Source organism: Aythya marila, assembly GCF_965140915.1.
Source record: "Aythya marila genome assembly, chromosome: 2".
Lineage (NCBI taxonomy): Eukaryota > Metazoa > Chordata > Aves > Anseriformes > Anatidae > Aythya > Aythya marila.
In genome coordinates, this window is record NC_139043.1 from 87,144,727 (window position 1) to 87,172,310 (window position 27,584).

The following is a 27,584-nucleotide window of genomic DNA, read 5'->3' on the forward strand; positions in this document are numbered from 1 at the left end:
TATGAAGTTAATTTCTTGTTAGCCAGATTGGCTTTAAGTTCCTCTGTATTGCTCTAAATGTTGCAATTAAGTACTGCTCTAAGCTATGTTTAATTAGCCTGTAAGCAAATGCTCATTTGTAACTTGCAGTGTAACGCAGAACTAAATGTTCACTGAGAGCAAAGGGAAATTACACTGAAGGTACATTCGCACAAATATAGCTGGCTGCCTCCTGACAGAATTTGCCTTCTTATTAATATCCTAGAAAATATTAAGAAATGTGTCACACTGTACAAATGGTTAGAAATATACATTCTCCAGCCTTGGAGCTGAAGGCAGTACTTTCCTGCCAGCGCCGGCTCACAAGCACTCCAGTCCCCGCGGATGCTAGTCTCTCAGAAGATGAAAGATCTGGATTATGTTTTTCATCTGTTTAGTAAAAAACAAAACACAGGGAGGGAAAAAAACAGACTAGGATGCGAATCATGAAGGATAAGGATGCTCTAAGATAAACAAAAAGTATAAACAACATTTTCACCAAAGAGCATTAGAAACATTGGTGGGATCCACTTTCAGGAATAAAACCCAACCTCAGTGCCTCCCATGAAGCACACAGAAGACGAAATTAATTCTTAAATATATTTAGTATCTTTTAAATGCTACAAGCAGAATGGCATTAGCTTCAAGCATAGCAAGGACATTTTTCAGTCCAACATTATTTGAGTCAGCCTGTCAGAGGACACCCGCTTGACAAGGCTGTAACACAAGAGCCAAGGCTCAGTCCCACTTGGACCGGCTCTACATCGCTTTGCCAAGCTAGACAGCATGTTAAAGAAAAAAGTTCAAAGGTCAGCCATGAAAAACATCCACAGAACAAGGCAGCATGGAACACAGGAAAATACTCTGAGTGCAGTAAATTCAAGGCTTTCCATGTATGATTAGGTGTTGCTGTTCCTGTAACGCTAGCTTTCAACTCAATGTCTAGCAGAGAGGAGGGCAATCCTTAAATATCTAATGCCTATTTCTTGTCAAGGTGCTCCACAAATCATTTGCAAGATGTGCGACAGTACTGCAAGCAATTTATCCTCCTATATGTACTTAAAACTCTTAAAAACAACACTAATCTGGAGTTTGGGACAAATTAGTAAAGAATATTCTTAATCTGAAGCATAATAGGTATCTTTCACTGCTAAAACTGTGTACCTCACTTATCACAGACAACATCTAGTTTGGCAAGGTCAACTGAGTATTTGGGGAACGGGAAAGGCTGCCAACATCTGTAAAGGTATTTATAAGGTCTGGAAATACTGCAGTTTGTTCGCTTTCTGTGGATTTTAGTAGGCAATAGGGAAGTGTGACCAGCAACAGTATGACAAGTTACTTAGGAGTAATTAGCTGCTCTTAACAGCTTGCAGGCAAGGACAAGCTCAAAAATGACTCACAGAAGCCCGAGGGCAAATTGTCTGTAAAAATTTAATCTCGCTTTTCTACTACCAGAATGTTGTTGTTCTGCTTAGAATATTCTCTGTAAACCTTTGCACCTCACTTGTTGATTTTTTTTTTTAAGTAATATTTTTTCCTTAGGGATGTATTGTTCCTACTCTTGTTGCCTATTTTGGCAGGATAGTGGGAAACATGATTTTGGAAGGTGAACGACATGGTGAGCAGAGAAATGTGTGCAAGACTACCCCACAGTAAATTCTACTTCCCCTGTGGCTGCAGGGCACAGACACTGAAGGCAATGAAGTTGTTTCCTCCTGCCCAGCCCCTCCAGGACCGTTGAGCATGCTTCAGTATGCCTGACCAAAGCCTTTGAAATGCCTTTTCTGGAGGCAAACGCCTTTTCTGGAGGCGAACGTGAAGTACAGGGGTCGATGATAGGCCTAGATTTCTGGAAGCACCTCACGCACTGCTGACACTGCATGTGCGCAGTGGAGAGCAGTGTCAAAGACATCCATTGTGAACGGGTACGTGTCATACCTATGTATCCCCAAAAAGATGAGCAGTTTCTCCCTCTGGCCAGACAAGAGGGCTGGACAGATAAAAAGGGGGGCTGGAAATGCTTTAAAGTGGCATCTGGTTGGTCAGGAACAAATGACGATTTTAAAACTCTTGCCCACCTTCACCCCCTCCTGCCACAAAATCTCAAGGGACGTTTTTTGTTTTGCTGATGATGAAATTTCGCTTAAGTCTGCTGGGGTAGAGTTGTTTTATCCACTTCACCCAGAAACATTCTCTGCTCAGCATGGGATCTCATATCCCAACTCCCAGCTGATGGTTAATCCATTTTGCTTCCAAGCACTACTCATTTCCCCCTCAGCAACAGGAGAAAAAACAAACACTTATGCTTCATGCCATCATGAAGACATTTCCAACTCTTGCTTCCTGAAACGCAGCAGAGGAAACCAGCTCCAGTAACCCTGGCAGCAGCAGGATTCATCATTGGAGGGAATAAGCAGTCCTAATGCCAACGGAGAAACATGACATGTAGCTTTTGCGAATCGATGATGTCTTGCCTTTTAACAAGTTCAAATTTAACCTGCTTTTTTGTACATTTTGTAAATGATGTTCAGATTACAGCCAGGCTGAAGCAAAGACTGAAAGTACTTACATTAATTAAACAAAATCACTTTTTAGAACAGCAATTCTGCACTCCTATTAGGAGAAAGAATAATACAGTAAGAATTTGATAGTTAGATTTTGATTATTGGAGACCATAAATCAAGAGAGCAGAGAATTGAAACTTGTCCCACAATGATTTAATTAACTCAGCGGTATTCTTCTAATGCAAAAATGTTATTAAATTCCATCTAACATCCCCTCCATTTAGGAAATGGAACAAAAACATACATGCAAGCTTTGGAGGAATGCATAAACATCCAATTACCACACCAATGAACTCACAAGTTCATTCTTCCTCTGTGCGTCCACACACAAACACGGCCTAAGTGAAGACAGAAGTTTCAAACAGATTTCCATTTGAAATGTGGGCAGACTTCACTGTCCAGGTAATTACTGCAAGCCTAAATAAGCTTTTTTCCTGCTGAGAATGAACAACATTACTCCTAATACTTATGCAACCACCCTTCTGATGGTTTGGAAGTGAACACACTGAATGCTGGCTCTGCCTATTGACCCTAGAAGTGGATGCCAACAAGCAAGCAAAAAATTGGGCATCTTCCCAGCCCTGCACTGTGTGTGTCCACAGTATCCACACCAGGAGATCGCGTGCAGCTTGGCCGCAGGTGCCAGCCCACTTCTGTAAGGGCTGCCTTAGGCTTCAGAAATGACTTCATGGTCAACTCATCTGCTGGTTGTTGGGAACACCACGGTGCTGCAAGACCACGTAGGATACGCAGCAGTGGAAAGTTGAGGGCTCTAACCTCTGAGCTGGTGCTCTCTCGCATCTGCTCTACTGGGCAGATGAGGTCCAAAAGGTTTTTGTACAGGACAACTAAGGTTGACTTGAATCCACACCTTGAGTCCAGACAGCACAGCGGGCAAGGAGAGCTTAGATGCAGCGCAGCTATACCCATGATGTTGGGTCACTCTTTAAAGGCTAGCATTTATGGCTGATAAAGTTATGACATCTCTGATTCATCTCAGCCACTCACTCACAGTATAATTAGAATCACTCCACAGAGTTTTGTGTTGTTGTTGTTTTTTTAATTCCCTACTGCACTGATGTTTATACCAAAACCTATTTCTGCTTGCCTCACTAAACACTGGAATTTCTCTCATCTTTTTCTCGTTTGGCACCCCTGCCCATGGCAGGGGCTTGGAACTACACAGTCTTTAAGGTCTCTTCCAACCCAAGCCATGCTGTGACTCCGTAATTTTTCCCTGCACTCTCAGCCTGAGAGCTTCTCAATTCTTTCAGCTCTTGATCAAAGCAGAGGATAGCTATACATTTTTCTTTTCACTGTGCTATTATCAAAATATATCAAGAGTCACACTACGCAATAGAAAACATGCAAGGGCACACCTAAGATGTGCATACAAAAAACCTCATGTGAACATGCGAACGCACAGCTACTACAGCCTATGCTACAGGCCACTCAATATTTCAATATTTACACAAGGCAGTCCTACAGGCTAATTACAATGGTGCCACTACACTGTAAACTGTTTTTTAAAGCACTGCTGTGTGGCAGCAAAGTCCCTCAGGGCTGCCAGCACAGGTCTGGGTCTGGCCAGCCCTCGCAGTGCGTCCCCCCAGCACGTAGCCGGCCTCCAGCATGCTCGCGCCGCGGGAGTGCTGCTTACGGGTAGAGAGCCAAAATGCTCCCGGGAGCAAGGCCAGGTTTGTGTCATTAAAAACAAACAGAAAAAAAAAAAAAGCCCAACAAATAGCATACTTGGGGGGTTGAACGCGAGACACTCTTCATATTTCCAGTAATTCGTGTTGGGATTACGGCTACTGTTCTGGCATTTCCCAAAAGCAAGAAGGAAGAAACACGTTTCTCCCTACTGAGCCTCATGATACAACAGGCGCAAGGAAGAAGAAATAGCGGCTTTGGATCTGTCCTCATCCTGGTCCCTGGCAGCCTGCAAGGCCCTGGCCAAAAAGCCTAGGCGCCCATGGACAGCACTGAAGACTGGCTGCCCGCAGCGTAGTCCAGAGGGCTCATTACTCTTCAGTTATTCGTTAGTCTTATCGTCAGTAACGAGCTACTGAGACTTTCCAAACCGCATGAGCTCACTCCCTGATCTCTTCGGGAGTAATGGGACAACACGTTCGCGTGACACGGGTCACAAGACGACAAGAAATGGGGCGCCTTTCCTACACGTCTCATTTAGTGGTTGTCCATCGAACTTGGGTCATCTCGTTTGGGAAAGCATTACTTCACCAAATGAGAGAGAGATTCAAAGACTTGCTTTTATCAGGGGAGGTTTAGGATGGAAATTAGGAGGCATTTCTCTTCACAGTAGTCAGGCATTGGGACGGGTTGCCCAGGGAAGTGGTGGAGTCACCGTCCCTGGGGGTGTGCAAGGAAAGGTTGGACATGGTGCTTAGGGACATGGTTTAGTGGGTGACATTGGTAGCAGGGGGATGGTTGGACCAGATGATCTTGGTGGTCTCTTCCAACCTTACTGATTCTGTGATTATAGAGGCATGACAGCCCCATAGCAGAGGCCTGATCTTCCCCAATTTAAACACAATAAACATGCTACGAAGCCATCTATGTAGTTTTTATTATTATTATTATCATTATTATTATTATTTAGCTTAAAACTCTTCTTTCAAAGAAAGCTTTGAGGAAAGCAACATGATATATCACAGTCATGGAAACCTACATGTATGTTTTATAGTTGGGCCAAAGGACTGCCCGGATCTAAGGAATTGCCTAGGTTAATCTAGCTACAGGATTTGGCCTGTTTAGGGGAAATAAAGACTTTTTGAACATCTTGTTACCAACATCTATTTTCAACAAGTCACGTTGTTAAACGTTATTCGAATAAAAGATTAACTACAAAATTTGTTATCTGTCACATGAAAAATCTAACAGCACATGAAGTTTTCATTATACACATTATTCAAGTTCACATTTTTATACAGCTTCTCTTTTGGAAATCAACATCCTTGTCTTCAAAACAGCCAATATGAAAGCTTTATGGGAAGAAAAATCAAAAAAATGTATCGTAACATGTAATTAAAACAATTAAAACTAAGAAGTCTGTTTACAGGAGCTCCCTTGAAGGGTAACTAAATCTGGAAAAAGAATAACATTAATTCATATGCATTTGTGAGTTTAATTTGCTAGAAAAGAGTAAACAATTTTGGTACATCAAACTGCTATTTGGAAGATTGCCTGGGCTGTATAGAGGGGGGATGTGAGAAATTTGCCCTATTTTTACAGTTGAAAGCTTCATTGACTCACACAAGATACTTTAGACTAATATCCTGTGGCATCGCAGTGACCTACATGTAATTATTGCATACTTTTTCCAAAATATTTGTACACAACCAGAAATTATAACCTAAGTTACCAACCAGTTCTTAGTTTATACCAGCAACACAAAGATGGACTTCAATTAGTGGTAACCTAGCTGTCTGATGTTTTTAGCAATCTTTTAGACAAATGCTTGGTCTCGGTTTGGTATAATTTTCTGGTTACCATTTTTCTTACACAAACATATTTATTCTGTTAAGTAAATGATGTTTAAAAACTTTCAGCTGTCCTTTCTCCCCACCCGCAAGGCGTGCAGAGATTTCACATTTGTAGGTGTGCACGCATCTTATGAACATGGGGACGTGGGGATAAAGGGCCGTGCAATGCCCCATCATGTCTCCTTGAGAATTTCCTTCCTGCTCCTGCCTTCAGCTGCCCTTCCCAGAGCAGAAAGCAGGAGAGCTGAGGCGGCTGCAGAGCTCTGCTGAAGTTTCACTTGGCTGCTGGCCAGGCACTGTGGGTGAAGGCAGACGGGTGGTACTTGAAGGATGGGGAGGCACAGGGTAAAGAAAGAAACGCTTGCTCCTGCACTGGTCTCTCCAGTCGGCCTTCTGCTGCCATAGCTCACGGACAAAACTTTCTCAGTTCGACTGCTTATTTGCTACTTGATGCTTTGAAAAAAGAACTTAAGAGCTTTTTGGCAGCTACTGCTTGAAGGGTCATCGTTTCTCCAAACATGAGACATCTGAGTTGTCTTGCTCACCACATGAGCTGCTGATGAAATTACGATGATATGCAGTTGTGTTTTTTCTTAAGTAGTTACTCATTGAACAGCACAGCTAGTCAGTTCTTTTCATCCCCGTGCTCACAAGCTGGCTGACCATATTACTGAAACTTCAACTGTGCTTTTACAGAACTGCCTGCCATTTACTAGAAACAGGTTGACATCTAAAATTTCTCACCGTTAAAACTTAGCTCAAAATGGGCTGTTTCCATCTGCAGAATTGCAATAAAGGATCATAGCAGTGAACCTCTTAGGAGCATATATCTGTTTAATTACAATTCGTTTTTATGAAACGTTTGGTAACACCACTGTACTAGACCTCCTCCGGACTGTGGAAGTTACCTTTGAAACAATCTGATGGTTTAGAGTAATTGCTTTTCTCAGGCTTTTACTATTAAACTGTATGTCAGTGTAATCAAGCTCCCTACATGCTTTAAAAAGTCTACAATAATTGTTATTTGTTTTTACACAGAAGAATAAACCTGTAATGATTTCAGTACAGCTAATGTTCCAGTTTAACATCCAAGACGGATGCATTGATGCTTTCCATTAAATGATTGTCCCATTTGCCTACATGTGGTTTTGTTTTTGAAGAAGGACCATCACCACAGCACACACAGGCAATCGGCAGATCAGGTGAGAGGTCTGGGCTGCACGTAAATTCGGCATGGACTTTGCCACAGTTGCAGAAATGCCCACATCCCCTATGGTCGTACAGGACAGCCATTGTTTCTTACTGCTCTCTGGCTTCTGGGGAGCACTCCAGTTGTCACCAACTTTAGAAGCAGCACTGTGTGCCCATGTGGCAGCACAGCCAGAGTTGGCATGCTGCTTCCTGTGGAGGTGAAACTGGTACAGTTGTCTCAATAGATTGCTCGAGAAGAATAAAATAAAATGATTCCCAATACATGCACTTTTTTTTGAGTAAAACAAAGAAAATGGCTTGTTACTATTGTGAAACAACAACAAATATCTAGTGCAAGAAAATTAAGAGTGGTTTATTACAGCTATTTTTCAGTGCTTTACTGCTTTTATAGTTCTTCGCCAGGTCAAGAAAGAATATGAAACAAATGCAGAGCTGTGCATAGGCAATGTTGCAAACTGCTTGTTGAAGAGAAGTGGGGACAACTGGATGGAAAAGTATTGGAAAAGGGTCAAAAGTGTCTTAACAAGAAACATATGGCTTAAACTCCAGCTACATGAACACAGTTTTGCATATAAGAAAAGACAACCCCTTTTTTTCAGCTGCAAATATAATTCAAGCATTATGGCCTGAAAGCTCCTTTTCTGACTCACATTCAACTTTCCCTATAGGTAACAATATACTGGGCAAAAGTTTTAATTTAGTAAGACCTGAACAGAGCTTGGGTATTTCTTTATACCCAAGGCTTGGCAATATGATATGAGAATTGTCATGTTCTGCGTTTGACTTGATCTTTAAGTTCCTCTAGTATAACCACTAACACTTTTATAGTTGCAAGGTTGCATTTTAAAACTACTGAAAAGCAAAACTAAGCTGTTCCATGAGCAACAATACCAACAACACTTCATTCCTTATCAAGTCACATCAGACATCCCAGCTCCCCAGCGACCCCAGTGTTTCACAGTCAGCAAAGAAAATACCCACTCCATTCTGAAATCCAAGACTACATTAACTTGGGGCCCTCTCAAGTCCCCTACATAGGAGGAAAAACGACCAAAGGCAACATTTCTTTCACACCACATGTATTCTGAGCTTTCAGGGCTCAGCAGTACAGGCTGCACTGCTATTTGCCTGTTGGCTCCCAGAGGCTCAACAGGCTTGAAGGGAATCCATTCTCACTCACACCTCGCATACCCTGTATAATCAGAATGGCTCATTCCAATCTCTAATTTTAATCCTAGTTCATGACCTGCAAGCAGAAAACCTTAAATTACGCATCATTATTTTTAACCTTGGTTTGCATTCAATATCTTGAGTCTATAGTTTGTATCCAAGTTTTTTTGTAAAAGAACAGTTCATTTTCACTAGCTACCAGCCATTAAAATGTACTGCTGCAGTCCTTTAACTAAACTCATCCCTTACTTTGTTAACAAGTAGTTTGTATTCCATCTGTGGACATTTATCTAAACAAAAGTGTATCCTAAAATAATTGAATTTCCAACCTTTAATTTTCTTTTTTTTTTTTAATTATTGGATGAAGGTGAGGAGATGTGCAAAATTTCATAAGTTATTATTTTTTTTTTTAACTTATGATGTTTGTTAGACTCCATTGAATGGTACTAAAACTGGATTAAATATAACTAATGTCCCCTGAATAGGCTGAACATGCATATTTTTTGTTATCCAGCAACATTTCACTGCATTTAAATCTGAGGTATTAAACAAAAATAAGTTTTTTTCTTCACGAAGGAACAATTTGTTCTGTCTTTATTTTTATTTTTAAACCTTTGTCTATCCACATTTTATAGCTAGAGGATTTTTTCAGTTCTACATGTATTTATCTACTATTTCACTGAAGACAGGAAAAGAATGCCTTTCTGCCCTTCCCTTGGCATGAGACTGTGTTTCTCATTTGCCTCCAATCAGCTGATAAACTGAAATGAGCAATATACATGCATGTACGGAAGCCATTACTGTCTCACATGCACTAACTCCTCTCATCTCATCCCCTACACCTTTTACCATTACACTAGCTTGTCTGTGATTAAAAATTTCAGCAGCAAGCACAGCTGTGCTATATAAGTATGTATTTCATTTTACGTCTGGGAAAGCCTTGTCACGATTTATGGTCTTAAAATTAGGTAGATTTTTAACAGAAAATTATTAAGTAAAGTTTAGAAAAAAACTGCTTTTATTCTGTCTTTATAGCCATCTTCTTACATATATTAATGCTTTGTTTACTTTTATATTTAGATACTGTTAAACCACCAGTTTATAAATTTAATCTAAAATTGATGCACAGATGTTTTAGGTTTCTTAAGGCTTCATAGAGCCATCTTTTGGATGGAATCGCACATTCTAGTAAAACATACAGCCGAAAAGCAAAGAATCCCTGAAACCGGGTAATATTTAGCAAGGTAAATGCATCTCCATCCATAACCAGTTTGTCTCAGAAAGGCAGCCATGCTGTTGTTCTGTTGGCAAGAGGCAGGATACACGAGAGAATTGCCCATTATTTTCTCTCCCCGGAGTCAGATTACCGCTCCCTTGACAGAGCAGCCTCTCCGCTTAGCAGTTGCCGAGGACTCAGACTAGACCATGTTAAATTTCTAACTGAATGACTCTGTTTCTCTTAAGGCATTATCTGGTTATTTATCTCACTTGTGTATATATATAAGAAACACAGCAAACCCAAAGATGCACTGTATCCTTCGAGAAAACTGACAGCTATTTACAGAGATACAAAATAATGCAGAATATATGCAGGTGCACACTATGTAGCTGAAATATCCAACCCAAACCCTTTTATCAGTCAGAGGCAGCCAAAGGAGCTACTTACAAACTAAATCAGCAGTGATACAGGACGTCACCATGGTTTTGGGTACTCATGTGCAAATCCATTCTAACCCAACAGTCAGTGTAAGCAACACTTTTTTTAATCCCTGTGCAAGTCAGTACAGTTTACAAAACTGTAAAGAACTTCACTGTAAAGGACCTGGAGAGCTACTCAGTCAGCCCTCCACGGGACAGTTCTGCTCATCCACCCCATTACAAGGAGCTGTGCCTAGTTACATGCTCTTAATAACAGTATTTTGCTTTTTGAGCAGCTTCATGAAAAACAGCAAAACAAAGAGGCACCATGCCCTTAAAGAAAAAAGACAGCTACTTATAGAGAGAATGAATTTAAAATGATTAACAGGCTATTAAGCATCTTTGTGGCACCTAGAATACGCAGTATAACACAGATCCTGCTCCAACTCTAAGACATCTAACCTGACTTCTAAATTACTAAGTCATTATGTTGGATAATGAAATTCCAAAGATATCAGGTATTACCGCTTCATTCACAACATGCACATATCTGAAATATTCCTTTATTCTTACAACACCTTTTAAACAAAAACAAAAACTTTGAAGCCTGTTTGAAGATGTTCTCTTGCCAGTGCTGCCCTACTCACAGACAAAGTCTACGAATGTTTCTAAGTATCTGGAAACTTACTTTCTGCCTTCAAAATGAAATAGGCCACTGCTGGTTTGGACGCTAATGTATGACACAAAGGTTCGTTCCATACTCACATGCTTACTAGCAGGTTGACTCTGAGGTAAAGATCCAGGGGCCAGCACTGGAGAGCTTGCAGGGCTACAGAGTTCTGGAAATGGATTTGGTATGGCTGGCAAAGACGACGTTCTGAATTGCTGTTCTTCTTCTTGTAGACGCCTACAAACATAGAAGCATCAAGCATTAAGAAAAGCAAACTGGCATCACCAGACCTGCATCTTCTAAACCACCATTCAATGTATTAATATTAAAGAAAGAAAAAAAAAATGATTTTGCTTTCTTACGCAACTACTATACAGTTACAGCAACTGCAAGTCCAAATTAAGTAATTGCATGTGAAAAATGACTGGTCACACATCTATGCTTGTTTTGTTGCTTGTAACTTGAAAATTTGCATGAATAACGGAGGTAACTGTGCACATAAAATAAACAGAAATACCAGTATATACACTCTTTTGCAAGCACTAACTTACAAGTGTAAGCTCCATACGCCAGAAAGTCAGCTAAGATCTTCAAACTCACCTAAAAGAGGACATAACTCCACTAATTTTGAGCCAAATTCCACATGGATCAGCAAAACAAGTGTGTAGCCCAGTAAAATAGCTAGGCCGAGGCTGAAACCAATACCATCACCTCATTACGGTATGATATCCCATCTCTAAGCAACTCAACATTTCCTGGAGAGACGGAAGTGCAAAGACTCACCTCAAGCAATAAACTGCAATTACACCCTCATAGCTTATGTTAGTTGTAATATTACTGTTCAAACACATTTTACTTACACCTCCTGAGATACATCTTATTAAAGTCTAAGTAGGACCAACACACTTGCAAGCTCCAGTTTGCAATACACCTGTACTGCTCATACCGACCGAAGGAAAATTAAAGACTACCAGGCAGCACAAAGAAAGTTAGAAAAGATATAAGACCCGTTCATGACCACACAGACAGCTTTAGGTTTTCCTACTGCTGGTGCACCAGCATTGAAGATTTGCTAGACGACTCTGGCAGATTTGCCTGTGCAGAATGCACCACCTAGTGGCAATTGTAAAAGTTTCCAAAGGCAATCAACTAATAACTATTGTATTGTAACCCTTGTAATCGAAGTTTTAAGGGATTCTCATTTAATTTATCCTCATTTTTTTTCACCTTCTTCAGCTTACTGCCTTCAGCAAGCAGAGTCTTCTTATCAGAGTTTCTGGGACACAACTGCTGGTTTTGCCTCTAGCTACATGTCCCATTCTGGGCGTGCTTGCTGTCCATGCCTTTACCAGAACTGGGATGCTGATAAAATAACTGAAAAGTAATTCTATCCCCCAATTTAGTTGCCTTGGTATTCCACGAATGGCCCAACAGATTTTTTTTTTTTTTTTTTTGCTATATATACCAAGTTTCAACCATAACTATGGGCTATGCAAAAGACTGCCTGACCTGCTTTATTTTTTGAGCTACCTGAATACACACTTCTCTAGAGAATAAAGAACCATGTAAGACTGTACCAGTAACTGTTATAGTTCTTTGTATTGCAGGTGTTGAACTGTGTGTTTGCATTGACCTCCATTATAATAACTGGGATTACAAATTCAACACAATTCAAAAGGTGTTGTTTTCTTAACATGAGAGTAAACCATGCTGCACTTTGTTCTGTCTACAGTGCTTCAGTGCATCACTTATTTCATTACTGAGATACACATAAAGCTTAAGATAATTATCTTAAGATAATTACAACCATCAACCATTCTGTTCAGGCTGAGGAAAAGACACAGCTGTTGTTTCCCTGTACAGGAAAGGCATCTAGATAACCCTGAATAAAAATTTTGCTATTATTTTCTTTAATGATAAATACATAATGTTCTAAGGCTTATGGAAGTGCAGTGTCTTCCAAAGAAAGTTGTTAAGTTTTGAAGTGCCAAAAACAGTTTAAATGAGTTTGACTGAGACATTTGGAAAACATGGAGAGCTATACTGCTCTACAGTGAGTTTTCTAGTACAGTGCTATTCAAGGTTACACATGAAACTTGTAGAAGTGATTGCATCATTAGCTAGTGTGTTTGTATTACAGTTACTGCATAAAAGTTCGCATAGAAAAGCTGCTTGCCTTAAGAATATCATTCCTATAGGAAACACATCAGTGTAAAGAATTAGGAGCAACCCTTCCTAGATGTTGAAGTTTTCTTTTATTATTATTACCCCTCACTTCTTTTGGAGAAGGCTTTCTTAACTAGAAGAAAAAGAAAACTCCAAATACATCTGCTTCAGGAAATTTACATATACATACTAACAGGAGCTCCTTTCTTCTTGCTGCTTAAAAAGATTTTAAGAACCACAGCTTTATCTATAGACTCTCCAATAGCCACCAGGAGTATTCCAGTTTAAGCTTGAATTCAAGTCCCCATCCTGACAACAGTGAGACAACCTAAATGCATCTCTTTTGTAATGACTACCATTATGCACTCAAGTGAAAGAAATTGCTCTAGGAAGAATGGTTAAAGAACTACATGTTCTTTTTTTTTTTGTTTGTCTTGGACCTTTCAGGAAACCTCCACTAAGAGAGATATTTTTGTATACCAAAACCATCTGAATGCAACCTCATCTATATCTGTATCATTCATTATGTTGCATAAAGCCAAGAAGCTGTTAATAGGCACCACAGCTGAGAGAACAGTTTTTGAATGCTTTGGATTTATTTCCAAACATCGACATTATTTCTGAAAATTGGTACTAATGATATGCTTCTATACATGTCTGCTACTACAGGCACATCAAACATTGACAAAAAGAGTAGAAGTGAGACATATTTGCATATTACAAAATACATGGAAAATCTATGACCTCCACCTACCTGGTAATTTGTTTTTCCTATGCAGAAGTCCAGTGTGAGACTACCAGACCCCTACTGAAGCTCATCTACTATTTCAAAATGTCGTTCTTTTAACGCTACTTCAAGACAGCTTGAACCAAATGGAGGGCAGTCCCTCGTTCCTACCTGACTGCCATAATGCGCACTGGCTGAGACCGCTGCACCTTCTGCCTGGGAGACATGGGCTGCAGGGCGCCTGATCCTGAGGTTGGCAACTGACTGCGGTTAAGCTGACCATTTTGAAGGAGCGGAGTGGTTTCTGACTGCATACTGCACGTAGAGTATAAACTTTCAAATGATGAATTCATGTCATTTACCAAAGCTTCCAGGTCCACGTCGTCATCTGAAAGACAAAATAAAAGCAGCATAACATATCTGAAAGTCCCAGATAAAAAGTTTTGAAAGACTGAAGACAAAATTTCAGAAAACTTATCAGGTATTCTACAGCTATATTTTTACATTGCAAATTTTTATTACAGAAAATTTACTTATTTTATATATAAAAAAATAACATAGCTAGTAACTCTTACAAAAAAGCCACTGGTGATCATGCTTTATTTTGTCTTCCTCAGTAAAAAGCTATCGACTCTGAATGCAATATTTCTACTGTAGTATTTATCAATCACCAATATTTTATGGGATTTTTAACAATACCAATGCTGATCTGAAACACAACTTACTGTTAAATTGACATACATTTCAAAATCTGTATTACTTACCAATATCTCAGTTCAGATTGCCAAACAGTATGATAAACGCTGTTTGAAAAATCCAATTCTTTCGAGACAAGAAAAAAGGATAGTGTTGCACAAGTCAATAGGTGAAGGATGTACTTGTACAAGTGGGAAAGCTGTCATTATAATTTCCTAAAAAGCCCTTGTCTGCATGTCTGCCTATTTTTGAGATAAAGTATTTTGAAGGGCAATGCTACGTTTTTAATATTTTCTGTTTCTTACCATTCCATGACTTTATAATAAGTTTTGTATGCTTACTCCTGTAATGCAATAAAGATCCCTGCCTTAAGGAGTATAATGTAAATCAACTAGGGATGTGGTGCAGCTGGCTGGAAGAACATCAGTCAATAAAACGTACACCATCCCTCCTGCATACGCCACCCTACCTTAAGATAGCTCATTTTCATTTGTTCCTCCTGAACAATAATTACGCTGCAAGACAACAGAAATCTGCGAGTCTTTTGAACTAACCACTCTCTAAACTCCAATTTCAGAGTATTGTAATTACTCCTTGGCCACAAATTACACTACTATCTATTAGAAGTTCAACACACTATCAAACGTACACATGGTTATATAACTCTGCTTACTTCACAATGACTGCCTAAATGACTACTTTAGACCAAAACCAACTTTGTTTCCAGACATTTGACTTTTTTTTTTTTTTTTTTTTTTTTTTTAATCGTATCAATTGGCCTGGTAAAATACACTATAGCTGCCTACAAAGACTGTAGTTTCCCAAAACTCTTCATGTCACAGATGGATGGAAAGTAGAGCCAACCAACGGAGCTAACAAACATTTACACAGCACCATGCAGCTAAAATATGCTTCTTACCCCAAATAGCTACTGATATTCATTCTTTTGCCATATTTTCTAGGTAAACAAGGCAAGAAGAAGAGCTATTCAGTGATTTTGTACCACTATCACCTTTCTGGAAGGCACCATCAGTACAGTGACATCACCAGAAACAGTACCATTCAATTTCTGTCTACTAACAATGTGCCTCAATGACCATAACGGGATCTGAACGTTGCACTGACATTGCATTTGTTTTGAATGCTGATGACCACTGACCATGCCTGACAAATCTGCTGGCTTTCTACCACAGGGTTACTGCTCTCATGAAACTCCACCTGGAGTACTGCCTTCAGCTCTGGGGCCTCCAGCATAAGTAAGACATAGACCTATCAGAGCAAATCAAGAGGAGAGCCATGAGGATGATAAGAGGGCTGGAGCACCTCTTCCATAAAGACAGGATGAGAGAGTTGGGGTTGTTCAGCCTGCAGAAGAGAAGGCTTTGGGGAGACCGCATAGCAACCTGCCAGTGCCTAATGGGGGCCTACAGGAAAGTTGGGAGGGACTCTTTGTCAGGGAGTGGAGGGACAGGACAAGAGAGAAAGGCTTTAAACTAAAAGAGGGGAGATTTAGACTGAATATTCAGAAGAAATTCCTCAGAGGGTGGTGAGGCACTGGCACAGGCTGCCCAGAGAAGCTGTGGATGTCCCATCCCTGGAGGTGGTCAAGGCCAGGCTGGATGGGGCTTTGGGCAACCTGGTCTGGTGGGAGGTGTCCCTGCCCATGACAGGGGGTTGGAACTGGGTGGTCTTTAAGATCCTTTCCAACTCAAACCATTCTGTGATGCTATGACCACAGTTCTCAGCATTGGAGGAATTGAAGATCTCAGAATTAAGTAGGTGCTAGTCACGTACATGCCTCTGAGCCCTATTTAATGACTTGAAATATGACATTCTTCACTGAGAGTCAGGAGGACCTTTACTAAAGTAAAAACCACCTAGCCTTCACTGAAAATGTACCCATAGGTTTTCTAGGTTTGAACATCAATTAAAAAACAAAACAAACAATCAAAAACAAAAACAAACAAACAAACAAAAAAAAACACTTACAACCTTACAAACCTTCTTTTTATTTTTTATGGCTATTTTCCCCAGTCACTATACTTAATAGGTACCACCCAACTATTAAGACATCTTCAGTAGGCTATACCATCTTCTCTCTGTCCTCTAGTTCATGCATTTGTCAATAATCTAGTCTTTGCTTTGCTTGGAATAAGTCTACAATAATTCTCCAGCTATTTTTAGGGATCTTGAGACAGAGTTGCAATTTAAGTTTCATTCCATCCTCCAGATTCTTATCCTATTTGGAGAATACGTACCTAAAACTCTTATTGAGCAATCACAAGGGAACCACAAGAGTAGGAGTATTAAAGAGGGAGAGGCTGAATTACAAGGCTTCTGAATTTTATCATTCATCTACAGTACCAGAGGACCAAGCTGTAGGGTGTCAGCTGGCTGTCAAGTAAAAGCTTAGAGGATGGATGAAGGAGATATAGAGAATTCTATACTAAATAGAATAAAGATCCTGGCCACAGAGTCAGGGAGTAAGTTACAGAAAATAACAACAATTGTTTAGCAGAAATGCAAGAAAGTCAAGATGTACATTCTGTGGAAAGCTGTTTGACTTTGTCCCTGAGGGTGTTAATTTATTAACAACTTATACAAAGCTATTAGTGTGCAAGATCATTAAGTTTTCTGGTGATTGTGACTTGGGAAGAATGATTAAGAGTCAGCTCAAGCTATCCCTGAATAATCAAATAGGCACAAAGGTGTAATACAAAGTCTAATAAGCACAAAATGAGGCACTTCATGCAAAACATTAAGGAAACCAAGTACATAGCTTAAAGCATTGAATTGCCATAGCAGGCTTTTAAGCGTATCAATTACACACCTAAATTCAATTTCCAGCAGGACAGGTGAATATACAGTTTTCGTAATAATATGTTGCACTGAAGTCTGGAATCTGGTTTCATTCCCCTGTCACCTCCTTTTCTTCATGGGTGCAGCACTGCTAATAATAGCCTTCAGTTTTTCTATACAACTTTTGCAGGAGTGCATATCCTTAAGCTTTTTGGAGATAAAGCCTGCAATCTTGAATTTCATACAGTTTCATCTCCATACAATAGCATTTACTACTAAATACCATTATGTTTTGGAGAGATTTCAGGATGTTGCAATAAGAAACCTCATTGCTGCAGCCTACCTCGGAAGTGCCAGCAGATGTCTCAGCCTGCCAAGTAATACACTATGTTACTTGCAATGCCTCTCTACAGAACTTAACTAAATAAAAATCAAATAAGCGATCCACAGGATTTCTAAGCTAAGCTTAAATCATTTGCAGATATACTGTTCAAAAGGAAATTTCAGATACAGTGCAATTCTTCAGATTATCTTCCTCTACCAACCTGCAAGATACAACCTCTATCAAGATCATCCTACTTGGAAAAAAAAACAAACATAAAAAAAAACAAAAAAACAAAAAAAAAAAAAAAAAGCCATATGATTTTGAGGAAGCTTGCCAGCTAACAACAACATTTGCAAATCATTAGCCTTTGAGACAGTATCATATCATGCTGGTCCTCCAAGTACGCACACACAAATTTTGTGATTGACTGGGAAGAACTACTTCTGGCTGTTACAGCAGGCAGAGGTGCAGGCTGCCAAGGTACCTCTTTCTCCAGCTGTCTTTCAGTTCTATGCTTCCAGGGATGCTAAAGACGGTTTTCCTTAATCTGCATTAAATTCTGCAGTGAAAAGGGATATTCAAGTATCTGCTTTTTTCTCTGAATTGAACTGCATGGTGGGTTAGCTTGTAACTTCCATGAACAAACATGGAAGCAGTCTTTTTATTTCATGTTTTCTTTTTTTTTGTGTTAGCTTTTGGTGGTGGAGGGGATGTTGGTAGTTATGTAGAACTTCCTACACCATATGAGAATACTTGGCATGGCAGCGAGCAATGTTGTCGTGCCTTTGCTTTCCCAAACTAGAACCGAATTGCACTCTCTGGCAGCTGTTTGAACTTCATTTTGCTTCTTTGCCCGCAATTTGTTAAGCTTTGGCTTTGTTCACAAACCAGCTTCACTTGATTTTGCAAGTAAGATTTTTGATAAAGTAGATCATGATTTCAATTACAAAAAAAAAAAAAAAAAAGGAATTTAAAAGTTCAGTTCAAGGCAAGAGAAAATCCTGTTATAAAACTAAAACTGCTATTGAGCTAGTGAGCTAAGCTCTCATGTTCCACAAAAGTTAAAGCACTTTGAATACTATTCGACTGTTTTTGAGCATACCACAGCGGGATGATAGCCACTCAATTAAGTCTGAGTAAACTTTAATCTTTGCTTAACCAAAGGCCTTCCAAGTCCCATTTGTCTTTCTGCTTCTAGCCCTTCCCTGTCCCCTAGATCCTAATTTATTTACTTATTTTGGTTCTCACTGGCCTTGATGTGTCAGCTCAGCTAACAGGAACGAGCAGTATCCCACTTACTCTGAAGCAGTATAATGCTGAAATGAGTTCTGCTCAGCTTCATCTGTGGCAGCCTCCTGAATTAAGCAGGTATTTCCACAGCTGTCAAGGGGCTCGTTACACTGCAGTGCTTCTGTTTACTGAAAAAAGCTGAACATGGAAAGAATCCCGGCTTTGGACTGGAGACCAGCTTACATTTTATTTCTCTAAATGGCAGCTCAGCAAACACCCTTACTTTTTACATACAGTCTGTATCTCACAGGGAATACTCCGAAAAACACTGCAGGACTTCAGTGAGCTGTGATTTTAAAGCTGCATACTTACATAACTTCCTTCTTGTTTACTCGTTTCAGAATTTAATTCTTCAGCATTCTCTCTCTTATCAGTTCACAGAAAAGACTAATGCGAGCCCTACTAGGAACTGAGCAGAAGATTTATAGAAAGGCTATACCACCTCTCTGTCTCCATGGAAGTGTATTTGATACTATAGGTAACATAACAGTGTGTATATAAACAAGTGTTTGATATTACAGTAGGACAGCTGCTGACTTTGATCCCGTCCCTATCTGACAGCCTAACTCTGGTGGATCAGTTCTCCAAAATCAGGTTCAGTCCTGCACTTTCAAGACCCTACTTGAAAAAGCAAAGAAGCTAAGGTACAACTAACATAAGATTTCACCCAAGTTTAGAAAAGTAAGGGACCATGTTTTCAATGTCCTCTTAATGCACATTAATTGACCCTCAAGGAGACGGAGAGAAACAGGGAAAGAAAAGGTACACTTGGTTCCATATACCCTATCATCCTGCATCGATTATGTGGTGATATGCTACATAAATTGTCGGTAATACAGGAAAAATAAATTCATACTAAAATGGACTTTACCAGAATTGAAAAGGGAAAAAAGAGAGGTAAAATGCCTGTAGTATCCACCTCAACATCCTGTTTCAGATCTCCTAAAATTGTATATAAATTATTCTGAGTCATAGCAGTGGTGTAAGTGTTTTGCAAGGTTTTTGGTGTTGTGGAAATTTCATCTTTTATGATCAGAAATAACCACCCAGGTAAGGCTTGCCACAAGCTCCTTTTTACAAAATAACACCTTTTTTACAGGAATCATCTGCAAAAAAGTATGACAGTACTGCTGCATGTCCCTCCAGTGTCATATCCAAATGCTGTTTTGATAGGATTTTTCAGAAATTCAAACCAGTAAAGCTTTTGGGCAAGATACTACTGCTGAAAACACGTAGTTGTAAAGATGTAAAAATGTCACTCCAGATCATAGACATAGGCTTCTGTTCCCTTCTCCCTCTGAACTTGTAAGTTCGTTTTCTATGCTTACACAAATGTCTCACCTTCCTCCACAAACTGAACTTCCACTGATGCCACCGGCTCCAGTTGCCTATTTGGACTTGCAGTTCTTGTGCAATGAAAGAGTTACCGACGGCCCCTATGTAGCCTACAGCAGCCTACAGCTATGTGTATTTAAGACTCAACAGCTACTACACCCATGAAAGATGCATGCAACAGAAGGCAAGCAACACCAAGCAGATTTCAAAGACAATTTCCTTTAAAGTCTTCCCCTCATGACCTCCACAGAGGTGCTACAGCTGAATGACATGGTCCTTTTCCTAGCACCAGCTTCAATTCCGTGCAACCTCTTCCTTCAGCATTAAGAACTACATACAAGGGATAGCTTTGTACACAGAACAAAAGAAAATAAAAATAATAAAACAACAACAACAACAAAAACACTTGCAAACCCTATGCGTTCATGCTGTTCTCCAGGTACACTATCGGACCCAAATCCAAAAATATCAAAAGACTGCCTTTATTGAACATTAGGAGCCCAGAGATTTTTTGTTTGTTTGTTTAAGTGAAGACACAACCCCAGCTTTGTCTCCCACAGACATCACCAAATTCTGAGTGATTTAGTCTGGATTAAAAACAACAACTATGAACCCCCAAATTTGAGAACTCTGCGCACCCTACAAGTCCCCTCATGGGACTCTGAACTGAAGAGTCCTTTACTTTCTAACATCAATCATCTTCAGTGAAATCCTCTACTTCATACTGTAACTATGGTTGCTGGCTTACAAAATGTCACTTCAGTGTATATGCAGCTTCCAAAATGCTAAATAGACCGTGCCATGGAAAGAAGAGCAAGAAGCAGAGATGCTGTTCTGTAAAAGAGCACGAAATTGAGATAGGCATCCATGATCCTTAAGCTCACTGAAATGTTGCGCAGAGAAGTCAACAGGGAACTTGTAATTACTCCAGTGTTCTGCAGGTAGTTTTTAAATCCCACATGCATCTATTCCAATTTCTGCCAACAAGGTTGCAAAGGCTAACATAAAATGTATGTACGTTAATTACAGGTGGTGGAGAGAATTCACTTTATAAACACCTTCTTACTAAAAGGTTTCTGGTTAGACTTCGGTAACATTCTTAAAACACGCCTTATAAATCCCTTGAAATAGAAGACAAACTAAATTGAACAAAATTAATGTTGCTAGGTAACAGCTATAGGAATAAGCTACATATGAAAGGTGTTAGTCAAAATCAAAGCGTTAATGAGTAACAGGAGCAACTGGTTATAGGTGTCCTACAGCAGGAAATAATGCAACTGTACCCTCAGACTAGTCTTGATCATATAAATCAAGTTTCAGGAATTCTGATGGAAGAAAACAGTAGGGTTAAAAAACGAAAAATTCAGCTCTTGCCCAATTCACACACCTAACAACTTGACATCATAAAGATGACAAAAGCTAGGTATTTTGGGGGGAGAGGATGAGGATAAAGCGGATTTGTTTAAACTGTTTAATTTCAGAGACAAACTAAGGTAAAGCATATCTCCGTTAACATTTTAATGGTTTTACCCTTTGATGAGACTGCAATTATTCACAGCCTTCAGAAGTGCCTCTCAGCATGCAAGTTCCCATTTCTAACACAGGAACCGTGAAGTCAGGCTGGCCCTTTGTTGCAATGCATTCACACTCATCGTTTGGACAGAAGACAGCTCACAGTGGGTAACCCATCCACCTTTGGGCCCTTCCTCAGTTCTAAGGCACAGATGCTGAAGCACCGATGATATTGCAATGAGAGAGGGGGACTTAAGGAAACCTAAGAAAACCTAAGGAAAACATCTAAAACATCTAGAATGATCGTGCATATACATATGGGCTTTATTATAAGAGGTAAGATAAAATACGTATGTATGGTCAGTCCCTTTACACACCCCAACATCCCAGTTAGGAAACAAAAAGTTGGGATTCAATCTTCCCAATATGTGTTTTCTGTGAACTAATTTTGCAGCTTTAAAACAAACAAACAAACAAACAAACAAAAAAAACACATTTGAAACAAAACCCAAATACTATACCAGTTGATCCACTGTTACTGCACAGAGTGCAGGAATGGCCAAATGCTGGTCAGCGAATGAACCTCACACCCTGGTTTTAGCACTCGTTGATGGCAGAGCTCCTGTTAACAGCAACTGCCAGCCTTTCAAATGGCTCTGCACAGCCAGTGTTTCCAGAAGCAATGTTGTATAGTAAATAGTGAGCAAACAGGTCACTTAAAGCAGTCTGAGGTTAAGTAGACCTCTGGGAAATTGTCATTCCTGGGATGGTTACAAAATCTAGCTAGATGATTAATTTTCAAGAAACTGGTAACATCTGCAATTTTCTTCTATGAATATTAGGTTCAGTGGTCACCCTGTCCCATTTTATCATATCACCCAATTTTAAAATATGAGTTCAAGAAAAAGACTAAGAAAGATCTTAAAAGGAAAATGTGTGTTTGGTTGGGTTTGTAAAGACAGGAAAAAAATAAACACACCACCTCCATCGGTTACACAGAGGACAGAAAATAATACCAACAAGAGAAGATACCCCTGCTAGCACCTCGCAGGACAGAGTGGGGTACTCACTCTTTCTAAGGCCAAACTTGGAGCCGGAGGAGATCAGTCCTAAGGAAACCCTACAGGAGCATAGAGTGGTTGCATCAAGGAAAACCCTGATATACCATGGGGTCAGCAGACCCCAAAGGAGAAACAGAGGCAAATGTAAAGCTTGTCATAATCATGCAAGTAATAGTCAGGCACTCAGCCATACTGTGGCCTTTTCCTTACACTGAAGGGGGGAAATGAAAGGAGAGTGGGTGGCAGAGCAAGCGACTGAGTGCACAAGAGACAGACAGACCAACCAGCCAGCCCAGGGATCCTCTATTCATATCTCATCATCCTGGTAAGGTTAATTGGATGCCTCAATCTTTGTGTATCATCTCTGTAGCAGAATCAGGAAGGAAAGCTGTGGTGTTACGTTCCAAAATCACGACTGCAGGAAGGCTGTCATTCATCCTCCCAGAAAATACGGCTGTGTAATGCCTGGCATGCCCAACAGGACAGCAGAGCTGCTGCTAGCCTGTGTAGACCACACAAAAATGAACAGAAAATCTACTTCAGCTTTCCAGAGAAAGGGGAAAACAGTGTTAACCTACTGACCCGTTAAGGCACTTCCAGTCAAAACTCAGGAAGCGCAACATCGGATGGCAAGGGATTGATGAATTGAAATACTGTCTGCTGGCCACATGGTAAACACTTGGCAGACTGCATCTTATATTAGAAAGTCATATTTACGGGTGAGTGACTTTAAGAGGATATCCTGTATCAGCACGAGCTGCTATTTGACACAGCAAAGGTCAGGTTTACTTGAATCTTTATTAATACTGCATATTTTTATACTGAGTAAACCAAAGAAGTATCTTAAAAATACTGTGTTTTCCTTATGCTTGCATGAATGAAAATTACTGGGTTTTAAAGTTTATTCTACCATCTCCCCATATATACATTTCTATTCAAGATGCTTTTCTAAAGTTTTACTCAGACATCTTTTTCTTATCTTATGTGTCAGAGGACAAGAAAAAAAACCTAAAGAGAGTGCAAATCAAATATGCACAAATAAATAACACCCCAGCAGTCAAGTCAGAGTTCAAAAAGGAGTTAAGAATTCAGACAGTTGAGAAGAGCTACCACATGTCTTGCAAGTTTAAGCTATTAAAGGCAAGTTAAAAATGCAGTCAAAGCATCTATTGCTTTCCTTTAGGGAATGTGCACTCTCTCCCTGATTAAACATCGTAATGCCCTGCCGAATAATCTCGTCTGAAGGCTCCTTACAACCCAATATAAACACTCCTGCCGGGATTAGTTACTCCCGCCCTGCCAAGAAAGCCTGAGCTTCACCTCCAGCTCCAGGAAACGGAGCCCGTAACCTCGTAAGGTGCTGCGTGGCTACGGCCAAAGCCCAAAATACCCTGCCCGCTGCTGAACCAGTGCCTGGGACTGCAGGCCGGGCTCGCCGCGGGACGAAGGCCGCGCGTCCCGTCCCGCCTGACAGCCGGCATGCCTGGCCCTGCCAGCCTGCGGGGAGTCTCTCTGTTCGTTTTAAGGCCATTTTGTGGCAATTCGAGCAAAGGGGCTGTGGATAAACCCAGGGATCCCATCAGCGCATCCCTTCATGCCGCGATGGATCCCGAGAGCCGATGCTGAAATGTCGTCGTTATTAAATTAGGCGCGCACCTCCGCACTTGGCAGCCGGGCTAACCCAACCTTTAGCTGTAGTGACTTTAAACCATGAGTTTTTAAAATTTCCTTTGAACGGCTTTATTGCTGGCTTAGAGAGCACGCTGAAGAGGATGTAATGCAAGTTCCAGAAGCTGCACACAGCAATTAATGAATCAGCTATTCCTCTGGGTTAATTAAAGATTGCCTTGTCAGAACATAATAGTTACCTAGCTGTGACCCATGTACTTACAAAGCCAACAGGAATACGTCATATTTCTAGGTACTTCTAGTCAGAGTTTAGTTAACAGAACTGAAGTCATGAAGAAGTACAATTCTTTAACAGCGGGGTAATTTGGGGTTCTTTTACCAGCTGCTTTAATAGTTTAGTATTAGCTCCAATTGTAATTTCAGTAAATTATCTACAAGAGACTGAGCTGCAGGAGAGTCATTCGCAATTTCAACATCAAAAAAGCCTCCCAAGAGCCCCTAATTTCTGACTTTTGAAACTTGTAACTGCAATAACAGCGAGCGAGCTTCGCTACGTTAACATCATTTTACAGATGAAGAAGGCTGCTGACAGATGTTCTCTTATTTCCACAGCAGCACCTGATCCAAGCTTTTCTTACATTTCTTTGTCCTTCAAGGGGAAAGAACATTTTGGGGTATGCATCCGATTTCTTCTGCACACGGGTACTTTGTCCTTAAGTCAGCTGCCTATTTTAGGCTCTCCTTCCATGCAAGCCTATCTCGGGAGTCAGCAAATCAAGCAGCCCTTCTGGGTGCAGAACAAGGAGCTCTCCTCTGGTTCTGCCAGCAGAGGAAACCAAGTGACAAGGGTGGATAATTTAAGAATTACGACCGTAATATAGCGCGGACCTCTTTTGCTGTGTTAGAAGGGAACACCACAGCCCTGCTGCACGGATTCGCAGATGGCATAGCATATTGCTGAAATCGCATCCCAAATGGCTGCCTGGAGCCACTGCTGCCTGCGCCCGCGCTCCACACCACGACGTGGGAGCCGCGCTTGGAAACGGGCAGCAACTTTCGGGAACCGGCATCTCCAAATGGCACTCCTCTCCCCTGTGACTATGCTGATCCCAAGAGCTCCCATTGACCGATTTCTTTTTTTGAAATATGAACAGAGGCTAAAACTGGGTCAACAAAAGCAAGGAAATGCACCAAAAACAGTAATGACAAACAAAAAACAGAGAAGCCAGGATGACGCAGAGCAGAACTGTAAAAAAGCTCCCTCAAGAGTCCAGCACTTCCCCTACTCGTGTCATGCTACATGACCCAACGTTACTGTTCTGATATTCAATTGACATTGAAATCAATATTCAATTGATTTCACCAAGTGATAAGACAAGGGGAAACAGCCTCAGGTTGCACCAGGGGTGGCTTAGGTTGGGTATTAGGAGAAATTTCTTTACTGAAAGGATCGTGTAGCACTGGAATAGGCTGCCTAGGGAAGTGGCTGAGTCACTATCCGTGGTGGTCTTCAAGAAACGCGTAGATTTAGAACTTAGGTTTAGTGGTGGACTTCAGTACTAGGTTAAAGGTTGGACTAGATGATCCTAGAGGTCTTTTCCAACCTGAATAGATTCTATGATATTAGTTACTCACAGTCAACCACCCAAGACCAGCCATGATGCAAAAGAAAAATTAATTTACCATTCAGATCTTCAATGAAGAGCAAGCACATCAGCCTAAATATATCTAGGCCCAAGAAAAATACAAGTTATTTATGTTTCTTCTAGACTCACCAAATTAAGTTGCCTTTATAAATCAGCTACTCAAAATAGGTTCCTCTACCATTTAACATCCTGCAGGCAAGCTGCACTATTTAAAGTAAGTTAGGATCAGATTCACCTAAAAGTGAAAGCCACAGGCGTGCTATGCAGAAGACTCATCATAGCTCTACATGAGTCAAAACCAACTTGCCAGTTATGCCCATTTTCCTCATGAGACCCACACGCTTGGTTTTACAAGGTGTGTGCATTCCTGCTTTGGGTACTCAGGACACTCCAGGATTTTGAAGACCCAGACTGCTGCTCTTCTTCGGCTTGTTCGGTTTCCAGGTTGTGGATAGAGACCCTGGAGCTCCCACCTAGACATGCCCCTTTGTACGCTTACCAAGCAACTCTGGTGACAGGACAGCAGACGTGCATTTTCTCCTGACTGTACAATGTTAGCAAACCATCACTTCTCACAAGGCATTCTCCTTTTCTTCCACTCTGCTGGCAACCAAACTCTTGAAGCCCTGCAGCAGATGTGGCTGTGATGGACACCCAGGACCCCAGGCGCATCAACATTGGCAGGAGGTTAGAGAACCTGCTCACCTCACTCTTTTTCATGTCTGAAATACAGCCGAGAAAAGCAGCAAAGACTGGTTTCTCCGCCAAAAGCACGCCCACAAATCTACAGACCTAGACCTAGAAAGACTGAGACCTGGAAAGAGGCCATGCATGAACAGGACAGAACTTAAAGCAGGCCAAAAGCATAGCTGTACAGCTGTAAAGTCTTGGCACTCTAAAGAACTTAATTTGATGGCTTTTTAACAGCAGCAGTAAGTTCAATTCAGCTGTTGTGGTAGCAATACCCTAGCAATGTTACTGCTTCAGACATCTTACTGAAGAAGCATGCAGTCAATGCTGATAGCTTGGCCTTGGAGGGTGACCTGTATTGGACTTTAATATATTCCAGATTTGCTTTCTGATGTGTATTTTTTTTGTATCCAGTCTCTAAAACTCATCATGATCTGCTGAAGAATATTTACGGTTATCCTTGAGGGTACAAGCTATCTAACTACACAACTCGCTGTGTTCACCATCCACTTGTCTTTCATTTGCAAACCTCGTAGGTTAGAAACCCTTCATCTGCAGTGCTTCAGATTTCAGGAGGACTGTGAATATTTTAGTATGCTTGAGTTCTCCAGGATTTTTCAAACACTTACGGACAAACCACAAAAAGAATAATTCAGGTTTTTGTTGTTGCTGTTGAATGATAGAAAGTTCATAACTGAATGGCAAAGACAAAAAAAAAAAAGTAGTCCTTTTTGGTTTTTATATACAAATATACAAGCTTAAAAAAATTTACAACTGCTCGTATGCTTGCAAGCAACATATACCTGTTAGAAGCATTAAAAGGACAGATAGCCAGTTTAAAATATGTTCTTGTGCAGTTACGAATCCACTCAGACAGTGGTGCTATAACATACCATAACATAATAGTGCGTTGCTTCTAACCTCACG

General features: G+C 40.5%; 1 protein-coding gene across 10 annotated transcripts in view; it reads right to left on the reverse strand.

The window, feature by feature from the left end:
- Positions 1-27,584, reverse strand: part of GRB10 (growth factor receptor bound protein 10) — a 150,228-nt gene that overhangs the window by 46,251 nt on the left and 76,393 nt on the right. For all 10 annotated transcript variants that reach the window (XM_082753188.1, XM_082753191.1, XM_082753186.1 and 7 more), the window contains 2 exons: positions 13,846-14,062; positions 10,877-11,018 (listed from right to left, as the gene is read on the reverse strand). In XM_082753188.1, the coding sequence (XP_082609314.1) occupies positions 10,877-11,018; positions 13,846-14,062 (359 nt within the window). The remainder of the gene's footprint in view (positions 1-10,876; positions 11,019-13,845; positions 14,063-27,584) is intronic.